The sequence below is a fragment of the Bos grunniens genome, chromosome 15, assembly GCF_055505025.1.
Source record: "Bos grunniens cultivar Pamir isolate PY7600 chromosome 15, Bosgru_T2T1.0, whole genome shotgun sequence".
Lineage (NCBI taxonomy): Eukaryota > Metazoa > Chordata > Mammalia > Artiodactyla > Bovidae > Bos > Bos grunniens.
The window spans coordinates 1,924,576-1,938,317 of record NC_141179.1 but is presented as its reverse complement, the minus strand read 5'-3'; the positions used below and the strand labels follow the sequence as shown (position 1 = coordinate 1,938,317).

The following is a 13,742-nucleotide window of genomic DNA, read 5'->3' as shown; positions in this document are numbered from 1 at the left end:
ATTACTTAGATACTGAATATTTTTAACACAGTAGAGGAGAGTAAGGAAGCTCTTACTGGAACAAGTGGCTCCTAACACAGTAGAGCCACGAGGAAAGAGCTTGCCAACTATAAGAGAAGACCTGAGAAGGTTACTTTCACTTATTTGGAATTCAGTCTATTTGGTGATCAGGTTTTATCCATGTATTTTGCTGTAAAATACTTTTTACTATAGATGTCTTTATGAACACTGCTTATTACTTTATTTGAGTAAATCAGAAAAATCATTTGAGACTGACAATTACACATATAATTCCATGTCCCTTCAGATTTTAAGAAATGTAAGTGGTTTTATAATTAGTCATCATGAGCTTTTACAGATAAAACTTAGGAAATAATCAGCTAAAGAAGCATGCAGATTTTTCTAAACTATTTTAAGAAAAACATAATGGATGTATCATCTTTTTCATTGTAGCCTTTAAATCTACAAGACAGCAGCCCTCCCGAAATGTTGCTACTAAAAATTATACCGAGGTAAGGAACAAAAGTTTTATAATTGTGGGCTACTTTATATTTTGTACATTATGATTGTCAATTCTTTGCTTTACAGAGTAAATAAAAGAAAAAAATGTAAAATGTTAAAACTGTTGAGAACTTTACTGATTATAAAGGCTGAGGGCTTCTAGGAGTTTTTATTTTGTTTTCTCTCTTAAAAAAAGAGTGAATCACCTTAATTTACATCCATAAATATGTGTCCCCAGTAATAGTTTTAAGAATAATAATGTTGAACCAGAAGGGTCCGTGCGTGGAAAACTGTTACAGAAGATGGGCATTCAGTGCACAGAGTGGTCTTGTTTCTTGTTGGTGTCCTTTTGTTACTTACATACTCTGGCTGTGTCTTAATGGCTGAAACTAGACTCAAGACAGATTACAAGGTCTGAGTTTATGGACCTCTGTGTGACTCTAGATTTAACATGAAACTTCTGCTGTTCCTTTGGATTCCAAGGAGAGTCCAAAATTGGCTTGAGTCTCCTCTTCCCTTGTTTTCAAAACCCATGTGTCTCACTTTTCAAGCATCATTCCTGGCTTCTGCCTCTGAGTGGCTGTGGGTCCGCCCCCCCCACCCCCCACCCCCCCCCCCCACCCTGAGATATAATAATCAAAAATGCCTCCAGACATGCCAGACGTTTCTGCAATGGGAGTAGGGGTTAAAAATCACACCTATCTGAGAATCACTGCTCTGTATCATACCACCCTAGCAATGTTAAATTCATCCCTTCCTGGTCTCTGCGAGCTTGTGATGTGGCTGACCTCCTCTTCCAGAAAGCTTCTCTGTCCTGCTCCTACTATTGCTCTTTTATTTCTCTTAATTTCATCTTTTTTTTTTTTTTTTTTCCACCTCTTCTGGTCCTTTTATCCTGACCTCCATTTCATTATTCCGTCAGCTGTTGCCCTCTATCGCTTCATATATGAAAACAAACAGAACTTTCATCATGTCCACAAGGAAGCTTCCCTTCTAGATTTTTCTTTTATAATGTAAGAATATGAGTTCAAAAAGAGTTAAGTCATGGCAAACTAACTTTTTCTTTCATTTTTTTAATTGGGCTTACATAGTGGAGAAGGCAATGGCACCCCACTCCAGTACTGTTGCCTGAAAAATCCCATGGACGGAGGAGCCTGGTAGGCTGCAGTCCAATGGCGTAGCTAGGAGTCAGACACGACTGAGTGACTTCACTTGCACTTTTCACTTTCATGCATTGGAGAAGGAAATGGCAACCCACTCCAGTATTCTTGCCTGGAGAATCCTAGGGATGGGAGCCTGGTGGGCTGCCGTCTATGGGGTCGCACAGAGTCAGACACGACTGAATCAACTTAGCAGCAGCAGCAGCAGTGGTGGTTTAGAGGAATGCTGAAGGTGTTAGATTACTTCAAGGTACATAAGACAATCTAATGACAGTTTCATGGACAAAAATATTGTCTGGATTCATAGCTGATAGCTTCATTTAATGGTTTTTGACTAATAGTTCAATGTTAACCTGTTGAGGGAGTGGATCTCAAGTGCTGTTTTTTTCACTGTTTTGTCTTTGACTTTATCAGTTAGATGAAGACACAGCAAATGTGTGTATTAAGTGTCAAGATAACAGAAATATAGAATAGGTGGTATTTTGGATTATAGAATCAAGAATCATAAATATCTTTAGTGAGGCTTAAAGGCAACAAGTGGTATTTAACAGGGATAAATGTAACAGAAAAACAGATATTCAGTACTTCGAAGCCACACAGTCTTATATACCTCATTTTTAATTAGAGATGAAACAACGACGGTCTTTCATTTCAAACCCAAGAGAATCAGTCACAGGGCACTATCTGCATGTGACCCTATGTGAGTCATTCACCAGTCTAGGTACATGTTCCTGTACGTACCCAGGCTGCCATGGTACAGGGTGCTGTTAACATGGTTTCTGCCTCCTTCTTTGTAAATTTTTATAAAAAATGTATTCTTAGACTCTTTAATGCATTTTTATTCAAATTTTCCATCCCCACAAAGACTATTTGCTGTTTCTCCCTCTTAGGTGATTGAGGTGGATGAGTCAGATACCGAAGAAGACGTTTTTCTGACTACTTTCAAAACTGATCAAAGGTAGGTGTAGTCACTTCCTACAAGAAGAAACATCTGAAAAAATTAAAAATTATCCAGAATTCTCCTTATACATTTTTCTAAGTCATGGAAATCTAACAGATTCATTTTCAACTAGTCATGTATTTGTTGTTGCTGTTTAGTCACTAAGTCATGTCTGACTCTTTGTAACCCCATGGACTAAGCTCTGTCGATGGAACTCTCCAGACAAGAATACTGGAGTGGGGTTGCCATGCCCTCCTCCAGGGGATCTTCCCGACCCAGGGATCAAACCATCATCTCCTGCATTGCAGGCAGATTCTTCACCACTGAGCCACCTGGGAAGCAGTCATGTATATACAGAAGTGAAAAATAGACCAGGGGCTAGTTCATAGAGTCAGTGCATCATTATTACAAGTATTTTCAGTGACAGTTTGAATAACTTGTCATTCATTTCCTTTTGCCTTTATTAACCAGTGATTTTCTTGTTAGAGTACTGTGTTCTCTTCAATTAACAGAAAACAGCTTTGTATTTTGTTTATATTCAGTTTTAGCTTTTAGCACTTCCTGTATGTCAGGCACCATTCTAAGCCTTTGCATATGAATTAGATTGTTTGCTGCTGACAGTCACTCCAGGAGGTAAATGTATTTATAACTCTGTTTTCCTCCCTTTTGTCTTTGAAGAAAGTGAAGCCTGGTAGTTTAAATAACTTACCTGAGGTCACCAGCCAGTCACGGACCAGGCATTCTGCTCCAGGACTCACCTCTGCCATTGCTTCTTTTATTTAATTTTATTGAAGTATTAGTTGATTTATAGAGTTGTGTTATTTTCTGCTGTACAGCAGAGTAGTTATACATATATATACATTCTTTTTCACATTCTTTCCCATTATGGTTTATCCCAGGATATTGAATATTGTTGCCTGTGCTATACAGTAAGACCATGTTGTTTGTCCATTCTATATATAATAGTTTGCATCTGTTAATTCCAGATTCCCAGTCTATCCCATTTGCACCCTTCTCCCCCTTGACTAGCACAAGTCTGTTCTCTGTGTCTGTAACTCTATTTTTATTTTGTAAATAAGTTCATTTGTGTTGTATTTTAAATTCCACATATAAGTGATATCATATGGTATTTGTCTTCCTCATTCAGACTTACTTTGCTTGTTATGATAATCTCTAGGTTCATCCTCTGCTATTGCTTCTTAACATAATAGATTAAACTCTCAGACCTCTATGCATGAATAAGAGTCATTTAAATGACGAGACGATTTAGAAACTAACATTTTGGCAAGAAATCTGAAATCAGCCTTGGCAGATTTGTGTTCCTAATGACAGCAACTGGGTAACACGATTTAGGTTGTTTGGTAGAAATTATTTAGTAATAACATGGTTGGTATATTTATTTTAGTCATAATTGGAAGCATTAAGCTCTCCTACTTACTGAGTATGGGCCTTGTACAAGTTTCTTCTGTGCCTCAGTGTCCTCATTTGTAAAATGAAGACAAGAATATTCATCTCCAAGGGTTATTATGAGGCTTAGAAGTAAGTTAATGTTAGTGAAGTGCTAAGTACAGCACTGATAGCTTATGGTGAACGGTGCCGGATTTGTGGTCTCCAAAGGAGAAGATTTAACTCTGGGACCAAAGACACAGTCTCAGTCACTCAGAGCTTTGTGTAGCAGAGATTTTATTAAAGTGAAAGTGATAGAAAAGTGTTCTAGCAAAAGGCACAGGAAGGGGGTAGAAAAGTATCTGCCTCGCTAGTTTAAGCAGAGCATTAAATATATTTAAGCATTAAATATATTTATATAAAAGCATTATATACTTTTCAACTGGCTGTTGAGAATAGATAAAAAGAATGCGTCAAAGCTGTGAAAGTTTTGTCAGACCTCTTTTCCCACAGCATACATCTTGAGCTTAAAAAATACATGTCCTTGAGCAAGAGATAGGGCTTACAAGGCCTACGTGGCTAAGGCAAAAGAATGTGAAAAAGAAAGAATGTTCACCTCCTTAAAGGGGCCTTGGACTCCCTATCAACCTGCCTAAGTTAACTCTGTCAGTACTTGGCACAAAGTAACACCTCTATAAAGAGGAACAGGCTAGGGAAATCGAATGAGAATAATATGAAGAATGGTAGGCAGTGAAAGCACTAATATTCTGGTGGTTAACTTGAAAAAGGAAAGAACTTTCAGCTGTAAAACTCCCTTCTGCTGGATAGGCAATGGTGGTCCACCCACTTTTCTTTGGAAAAATTGCAGCAAACTCTACCTTGCTGTGGGCTTCCATGGTGGTTCAGACAGTAAAGAATCTGCCTGCAATGTGGGGGACCTGGGTTCGAATCCTATGTCTGGAAGATCACTTGGAGAAGGAAATGGGAACCCACTCCAGTATTCTTGCCCAGAGAAGTCCATGGACAAAGGAGCTTGGCAGGCTACAGTCCATGGGGTCACAAAGAATTGGACACAACTGAGTGACTAACTCTACCTTGTTGTACTGGGAATAAGAGGACCCTTCCAGATTTGATAGAGCTGGTGGTACCCACCCTCATCTTAAAGCCACGAGCAAGAGAAGACCCGGTCCCATCAGGCCAGGGGGAAGAGGAGAGATGGAAGGGATCCTGTTAAACCTCACAGTGAGGGGAACTGACATTTCGGGGGCACCTTTTATGTGCCAAGGCCAATTTAACATGTTATCTTATGCTTGTGACAGTGCTACAACTGACATAATTGGGCGAACATCTCTAGACAGGAATTCTGACCTGTGGCTCCAAATTATATCTGTGCAAAAATGAAGAAGACTTAGAGCTCCTGCACACAATTTAATACACCCTCTCTGCCTTAAAGCTCATCAAATTAAACCTTTTTTTTTTTGGTCATTAAGGACAAAAGCCATTTATTTATTTGGCCTAGCAGTCAAAGCAATATAGCCATTTTTTGCTTCCAGCACTGATTTATAAGGATAGGGGACCTCTTATAGACTGGATCTGTCAGTCTGTGGGGTCCTCTGGTATAGAATTAGGGGCCCCTGCTGTGATCACATGAGTCAGCGTCTGGTGTAGATGTCTGGGCACTATTGGTTATTTGTCTGGGGAGACAGCAGCAGGCAGAGTCAGGTCTCAGTGCGTGCTTCTTTCTTAACTTTCCACTTTCCCCAGCCCCCGTATCCACAATGCCTTGCCTGCCGTGGTGGGCTTCGGCTTTATGCTCTTGATGCTCTGTCTTCCTGTCACAGATGGAAACCAGTCAATGACCAGTTCCAGCTTAGGTCAAATACAGAGAGGTAGGAGAGTCCCAGTTGGATCGGTTGATAAGTTCCTTGATCTGCTGTCTCTGAAGCTGTGTTGCTCTTCGAGTTTGCTCGTCATATCCTCCTTTACCTTTGTGCCTGAGAACCTGTGGGTTTTTCTGTTTCCTTCTGACATAAGACCTCTTGTTTCAAACAGTTTGTCCAGACAAGACCTTCAGTTCTTTTGCTGTAATAACATTCCAAAGTGTGGTAATAAATCGTTGGCTAGGAATTCACAAACGCTGCTTTCATTTGTGACAGGAGCCAGCCACCTTTTTCTTAAAGGGTTAGGTAGTAAATATTTTAGGCTTTGTGGGCCAGGAGACAATATTGGGGATATTATGTAGGTACTTAACGATTTAAATGTACCCATTTCAAAAGGTGAAGACCATTCTTAGCTCACATCTGTGGGCAACAGGTAGGCTGGATTTGGCTTGCTAACCAAGATTGCTGGCCCCTGTTCTAAGATAACTTAAAATTTTTGTTAGTAAAAAGACAGGAATATGAATTCCATTACTACAAGTTAAGCTTCATAAAAGCAGATTCCTGATTAACTTGGTTACCGATATTTCCCAGGGCCTATCATTTAGTACTTGGCAAGGATCAAGTACTAAATAAATATTTGCTATTCAATTTGGACAGAACATGAATAATATTAACTGAAGCAACCCTAGAAAGCAGTGAGGCTTTTCCAAGATCCTTTTATCCTTTTATGGAAACATAGCTGATAGTTGAATTAAAATATTTCAATGTTGCCATAATTTTGAGGAGTAGAGGATAGTAGTAGATATGTGTTAATACATGCTAAGAACTATGATAATACAAGCAAACATCTGTGAAATGCTTCATACATGTCAGGCACTGATCGAAGTGTTTAGGTATATTAACACATTTAATCTTTTTTAAGTGGCTATTGATTTTTATTTTTGAAATTATTTTTTATTGGAGTATAATTACAATGCTGTGCTAGGTTCTGCTGCTAAGTCACTTCAGTCGTGTCCGACTCTGTGTGACCTCATAAACGGCAGCCCACTAGGCTCCCCTGTCCCTGGGATTCTCCATGCAAGAACACTGGAGTGGGTTGCCATTTCCTTTTCCAATGCATGAAAGTGAAAGTGAAGTCGCTCAGTCGTGTCCGACTCTTAGTGACCCCATGGACTGCGGCCTACCAGGCTCCTCCATCCATGGGAGTTTCCAGGCAAGAGTACTGGAGTGGGGTGCCATAGCCTTGTCCGGTGCTAGGTTCTACTGTAGAGCAAAATGAATCAGCCATACATATACATACATATATTCCCTCACTTTGGGGTTTTCTTCCCATTCAGGTCACTGCAGTGCAGTAAGTAGAGTTCCCTGGGCTACATAGTATGTTCTCATTAGTTATCTATTTTACAGAGAGTGTCAATAGTATATGGGCTTCCCTGGTGGCTCAATGGGAAAGAATCCACCTGCCAATGGAGGAGACGCAGGTTTGATCTCTGGGTTGGGAAGATCCCCTGTAGAAGGAAATGGTAACCCACTCCAGTATTCTTGCCTGGAAAATCCCATGGACAGAGGAGCCTGGCAGGCTTCATTCCATAGGGTCACAAAGAGTCAAACACAACTTGGTGACTAACCAGCAACAACAACATAAAGAGTACATACACGTAAATGCAATCTCTCAGTTCCTCCCACTCCTCCCCTTCCCCCCTTGGTGTTTGTATGTTTGTTCTGTGCATCAGTCTCCATTCCTGGTTTGCAAATAGGTTCATCTCTCCCATTTTTCTAGATTCCACATGTGTGCATTAATGCAAGATAATTGTTTTTCTCTCTCTGACTTAATTCATCCTGTATGACAGTTCTCTAGGTCCATCTACATCTTTACAAATGACCCAGTTTCATTCCTTTTTATGGCTAACACATTTAATCTCTTAAAAAAGTATTATTATCCTCGTTTCATATCTGAGGAGATTGTGGCACAGAGGCTGAATACCTTGCTAGAAGCCATGTAACAGAAGGGGCAGAACTGGAATTCACACCTTGACCTCAGAGTGCTTTTCCTCACACATCTCTGAGCTTTTACTGCCTCTAATGCAGCTCGAAGAGAATGTACTAGCTGTTTTTATTTATCGCTGCTACTAAAATGAAAAATTTGGCAAGAAAGGCTCCCGTGATGAATTTTTGGTTCATCTTCTCTGTTTTTCTCCTATTTTGCCTCAGAGGTTCAAGCACTTCATCATCAAGCAAACCCATGTCCCAGAGCCAGATCACCAAAGGGGTCGACTTTGAATCAGATGAGGTAATAATGAAGTACTAAGTTAAATCTTAAATAATATAAGTGTTTATAAAATCTGAATAGGAACTGCTAAGCTAGTTGCTAAAAATTATTTCTGAATATAGTTTCATTGATCACCTTCCTTGGAACCATAGTTACTGTGGAATCGATGAGTGGCCTCTGTTGAGTGCCTGTCAGTGGAAATGTCTCAGATGTGAAAGGCCTGAAATTAACGTCTAATATTCACTCAGCTCTTATTTAACCTGCCCAGTTAACAGTAGGATCAGAATAGTTTTTTTAAGCTTTTGTTGTTTATGTTTGGAGAAATAGCGGTGATAATATCACAGAAGTTACTTTTTAATAGAATGTTTATTAAATCCTCATTATATGCTCTACACATTTCCTATATAAGGATGCATGGTGGTAATTTTCAACTGTGGTAGAAACATGAACATAAAACTTAAATCTCAACCAGTTTTAAGTGTACAATTATCAATAGTTCACTAGTGTTAAGTGTATTCACATTGTTGTGCAACAGCCTCCAGAACCTGTGCATCTTCCAGAACCAAAAATCTATACCCATTGAACCACATCTTTCCATTTCCCCTCTCCTCAGCCCCTAGAAACCACTCTAGTGTCCTTATGATTTTGACTGCTCTGATACTTCAGATCAGTGGGATTATATAGAATTTGTCTTTTTCCGCCTGGCTTATTTCACTGAGCACAGTGTTCTCCAGGGTTATCCCCATTGTAGCATGTGAATCACACCTATGATTTTGAGCTTCACCTGCTGCTGTCATGTTCCCTGTGTCTCAGATGTGGTTTTGAAACAGCTCGAAGAAAGACTCCCTAGAACTCGGGCTACAGAGAAAAATGGCAATATGAACTCATACAGTCTGTCTATTAAATACTAACATGTTGCCTCCAGGAGAGAAGTGAGCAATTGTTGATGCATTTGTTAATTCCAGAGCATCTAGATGTACATATGGTTATATGTTACTTAAAAAATTTGTATACTTCAAGTTAACTGCAAAGGAGAACTATTTGCAAATTCTCTACTATACCTTAGTTTGGATTTAACTCTCATTTATAAATCAGTTCTGCCTTTTATGGTAGCAGAAAATGAATCAATAAGTGAGAGCGAATTTGTATTTCTCAAGACATCCATATATCACTAGAGATGGCTAACTTGGTGAACATTTGAATGTGTTAACATCGCCAACAGAGCCTAACACCAAATAGTTATTCCTTTTTAGTAATTTCTTAAAAGAAACATAAACCAAAACTTTACAGTTTTGCTTTCTCTTTTGAATATTTAGTTATAAAATATATAATCATTGATTTATGTTATCTGCATTAGATCATGTGTTTGGGGCTTATTTTAGGTTTGTTACTTTTCATTCTCTCTAAATTCTTAGCAAACATCTGATATTCTTGCCTATTTATACTGTACATGTAATAAACAACCCAGGAACACAGGAACTCATTGAAACTGAAATAGCCCGTCTACTTCTTTTTCTAAAAAAATATTTGAAAGATTGCTTTGCTAGATTGTTTCTTGCATCATTCTGAGAGTATTGGATCTATTTCTGGCATTATATGGGTAGTGGGAATAAAAATTGCAGTTATTTCTAAACTGGATCATGTGGCTTCATTAATTTTTTGGCTTTCAGTTTCTGGAACGTGATATATACCAGTTATAAACTGTAAATTGAAAAAAAAAAACCTGTTTAAAAACCTAATAGAAATAACTTGAATAGTATTTATTTTTTGGCTTTCCCGTACCTTATTTGCTTTTTGTAGGATGAATAACTGAGAGACATATATTGACATATATTATGGGTGTATATATACACACTCATATAAAGCAGGATAAATTTTTATTTTTAATGCTTGCTAAAAATTCAGTTGAGCTTATTTATTTTAACAGTGAAATGGCTACTAAGGAAGGGAGAAAGAGAAAAAAAAACTGACAATTTATATTTATGAAGGAAATAGAAACACGAAAGCATACCCGATGTGAAAAGAGAAGATGGCTCTTACTGGCATTGTTTGCCCGTAAGCACTTCTGTTTTATCTCAGTGAAGCATGGAACAGTCACTAATTTTACATTTGGATGTCGTTTTAGGACGATGACGATCCTTTTATGAACCTTAGTTGTTTAAGAAGAAACAGAAGATAATATATTTGATGGCAGTTTGAAGTTTTTAAGATTCGGGAAAAACTGAAACATTGCAGACTAAGAGTTTACCAGTTGAAGATTTTTTGAGTATTGCAGTTAACTGAAGAATTTGAATCATTCTTGCTTACACAGAGATGGAGAAACTAATGTATAAAAATTTATGTTTTTTAGTATCATTTCCTGACCATGACTCCACTGTCTGAGAAACTTCCCAGTTCAAGGACACATAGAGTAGCCTTGGTTCTCCTTATTTTTCAATCTGGTGTTAATGTTACCTGTATTATAAATGCTCTATAAAACTTAGAAGGTTATATGACATACAATAGTTTTATTTATACTGAGTGAGAGCTTTCTGTAAATATCATTCTTGAATAAGGACTAAAATAAATCTACCATTGTACATTTCTGCTTTATAATCAAACACTGTGTCAGTATTTTAAGGTGATGACATTTAGCCAGAGTTGAGGAAAAGAGCTTTACCCCTTTTTTTATAATTTTAGTAATTTCTAGACATCCTGGATTTCCTGCACGTAAAACAGTTTATATGAACAGTGCCTAAGCTCACTGTTTGTTACTCAATATGTGTTCTTTTTCAATATATGTTCTTTTTCTAATGCTTGTGAAGGTATCAGCCAGAGACTTTGAATGATTACATATATCCTGTACTTTGAACAACTCGATAAAAGTTGGTATCAAACAATAAAGTCTGTCATAATTATCATTTCTTATTCCAGTTGTAGCAAAGATTCTAAAAGATTGTGCTTCCATTGACTGGTAGTAATTTCCTGCATTATTTTCCATTATTAAAGTTTCTGTCTCTTCCTTATCTATTTCTAAGAGGAAAGGGTTAAAATAGTTTAACCATATTTTCTTAGAAATATTGAATCTTTTTTTTTTTTTTTAGATAGACTGGCCAATTGAGCCTTATGGTTATATTAGATTAACAATGAAGTATCACTTCTATGGAATATCAGTGCCAAGATTCCTCACTATTAATATTTTATCTTAACATTGAGCATGGGCAATTCCAAAATCTTAGAGAAGCAGCTTCTGTTACTTTTTCTTACTTGTAAGTAAGAAAGGAGAAAATGGCTCTTACTACTTCTTAGGACCAAAGAATTTGACCTCTTCAGATTTAAGTTCAGTAATCCCATTTTCCTTTTTAAGACTGTTAAAAGACCCCGTTGGAGTGTTGTTTTCATCTTACAATGCAGCTATTTAGTCAAACTCCTAAAGGAAGTTACAGATCTTGGTGGTGCAAGACATTATGACATTTCTTCATAGGTAGAAACAAACACTAGATGGAGCAATAGCCCTGATCTTTGGTATATTCAAACCTAGAATGTATCAAACTCCAAAAGACAACATTAGCTTAGTGGCTGGCCTGTATATCATAGCCCTTTGCAAGGACCCAAGTCAAGAATTGCAATGTAGCCCTGGTTTCTTTAAAAATATTTTCTGTACTTCATTTGAGTATAGGATTATTTTAGTAGGTAGCACCAAAGCCTCAGCAGAAGGCCTTGGCCTGTGAAATACTCTCCAGCACATCTACTCCCATCTTTAATATTCCCAGTATTTGAATGAAGCAAAGATGAGATGCTTTCCACGGTGGGATGGAAGCTGGTTTGGGAGACAGTCTCTAGGAAGACTCAGCCAATGACTCTTCTCACCTGCCAATCAGATGTGTTCAGGTGAGAGTCATAGTAAGGGACATGGTCATTAATTAAACCTGACAGGTTCCTGAGAAAAAGAGTAACGACTTCCTCTCTGCAAACTGCTCTATGGTATGAAAGAGGTACTAAATGGGATGCATTTAGCTCCTGTGAAAAGTAACTCAGGCAGGGAGAGAAGGTGAATTCTCCCCAGCTAATTCAGGTCATTTTGTGAATAGCATGTCACTTCCTGTATATTGGTTGGCCCCAAAGTGTTGGGGTTTTCCATGAAATGTTACAAAAAACCCAAATGAACTTTGGGGCCAACCCTGTAGTAAGTATGGAGAAGGAAATGGCACCCCACTCCAGTATTCTTGCCTGGAGAATCCTGTGGATAGAGGAGCCTGGTGGGCTGCTGTCCATGGGGTCACACAGAGTCAGACACGACTGAAGCGACTTAGCTGCAGCAGCAGCAGCAGCTATAGTAAGTAAAGTAGGAAAGAAAGACATTTTTGATGAATTTTGCTCTATAGTTAAGTATGCCACATATCCTTTTTATTGTATATTGATGCAGTAAAATCTAGGGCTTTTTGGATGATTTTTCGAGTTGGGATAGATGTGTAGAGGTGATAACTGCAGAACCCCTGCAGTTTCCTCAGAGGCTGAGAGAAAGCATCAGTGAAAACATTCTGAGGGGAAAACTTCTTTCATCATTTACCAAAGAATATCTTTTTTCTGGCATTTTATATCAAAAATATAATAGTACATTTATAATTCTAGGAAATAAAAGTTGGTACTTAGGAAATTCAGGCATTCAGACTTCCAATTTGGGTACATATTGGATATGGTTTTCATAAATGTTTAAAATTATGAAATACAGTAACAGAAAAGTCATGTAGTTAAACAAATAATGATAAAGTGAGCCTCATGGCATTCTGTACAGGTCAGAAAATAGAATTTCACCAGTGCCTCAGGAGCACTGGTGTCCTCTCTAGGAAACCCCATCTTGACCCCTGCCATTGAGAAGTTCGTTCTTTCGCCACAAGGTGATGCTTCCAAATTTAAAATTTACTCAGTGTAGTTTTGCAGTAAGTTTGGAACCTATGCAATAATACTGAACCTATGCAGTTAAAACCAAAATTAGCTTTCTAATTTTATATGTAAATTGCTTGGCATATTTCACCTGGCTCAGCCTGTGTTACTAAGGAAATTGTCAGTTCAATAAATTTTACATGTAAAGGTTCAAGAAGAAAATGTTTTATATTTTAATAAAGAGAGAAAAGTCTTTATTAGAAAAATGGAATTAAAAAGTTTCCCATTGTAAAATTTTTCTGTTGAAGTGTACTGTATTTAAAAATAACTTTCCCCCAGTGTAATCTGTTGTCCTTTTTTGTATTCCTTATACATTTGTCACACTGTTTTATGGCTTTTTAAAGCTAATTATTATTTTTTTTTTAAGCTCATTTGTTATAGAATAAAGATTTGGTTTTTTTGAGTCAAAAGAGCTTCCATATTTTTGAATGAAAAATGTCTACATTTCATCATTTGCTTATCTTATTCCCTTTTAATATTTCTGAACTTAATGTTTAATAACTAGGTCTCAAAATACTAGCAGTTTAGATAGGTCTCTATGAAGTCAGTTCATATAGCTTTCTCTTGCCAAGCACATTTGTATATCTGTTCTGTGACTGATAGCTAAATCTGATTTTAGCTATTTAAATCATACAGGCAATGCATATTCTTCAAAATTCAGACATTGAAATCTTTATCAAAAC

General features: G+C 37.6%; 1 protein-coding gene across 11 annotated transcripts in view; it reads left to right on the top strand.

Annotated features, from left to right (window-relative positions):
* MRE11 (MRE11 double strand break repair nuclease) overlaps nucleotides 1-13,469 on the top strand; it is a 73,242-nt gene extending 59,773 nt beyond the window's left edge. For all 11 annotated transcript variants that reach the window (XM_086338817.1, XM_086338822.1, XM_086338826.1 and 8 more), the window contains 4 exons: nucleotides 454-512; nucleotides 2,552-2,619; nucleotides 8,079-8,157; nucleotides 10,262-13,469. In XM_086338817.1, coding sequence (XP_086194943.1) covers nucleotides 454-512; nucleotides 2,552-2,619; nucleotides 8,079-8,157; nucleotides 10,262-10,315 — 260 coding nt within the window. In that variant the 3' untranslated portion in view covers nucleotides 10,316-13,469. The remainder of the gene's footprint in view (nucleotides 1-453; nucleotides 513-2,551; nucleotides 2,620-8,078; nucleotides 8,158-10,261) is intronic.
* The last annotated feature ends 273 nt before the right edge of the window (nucleotides 13,470-13,742 follow it).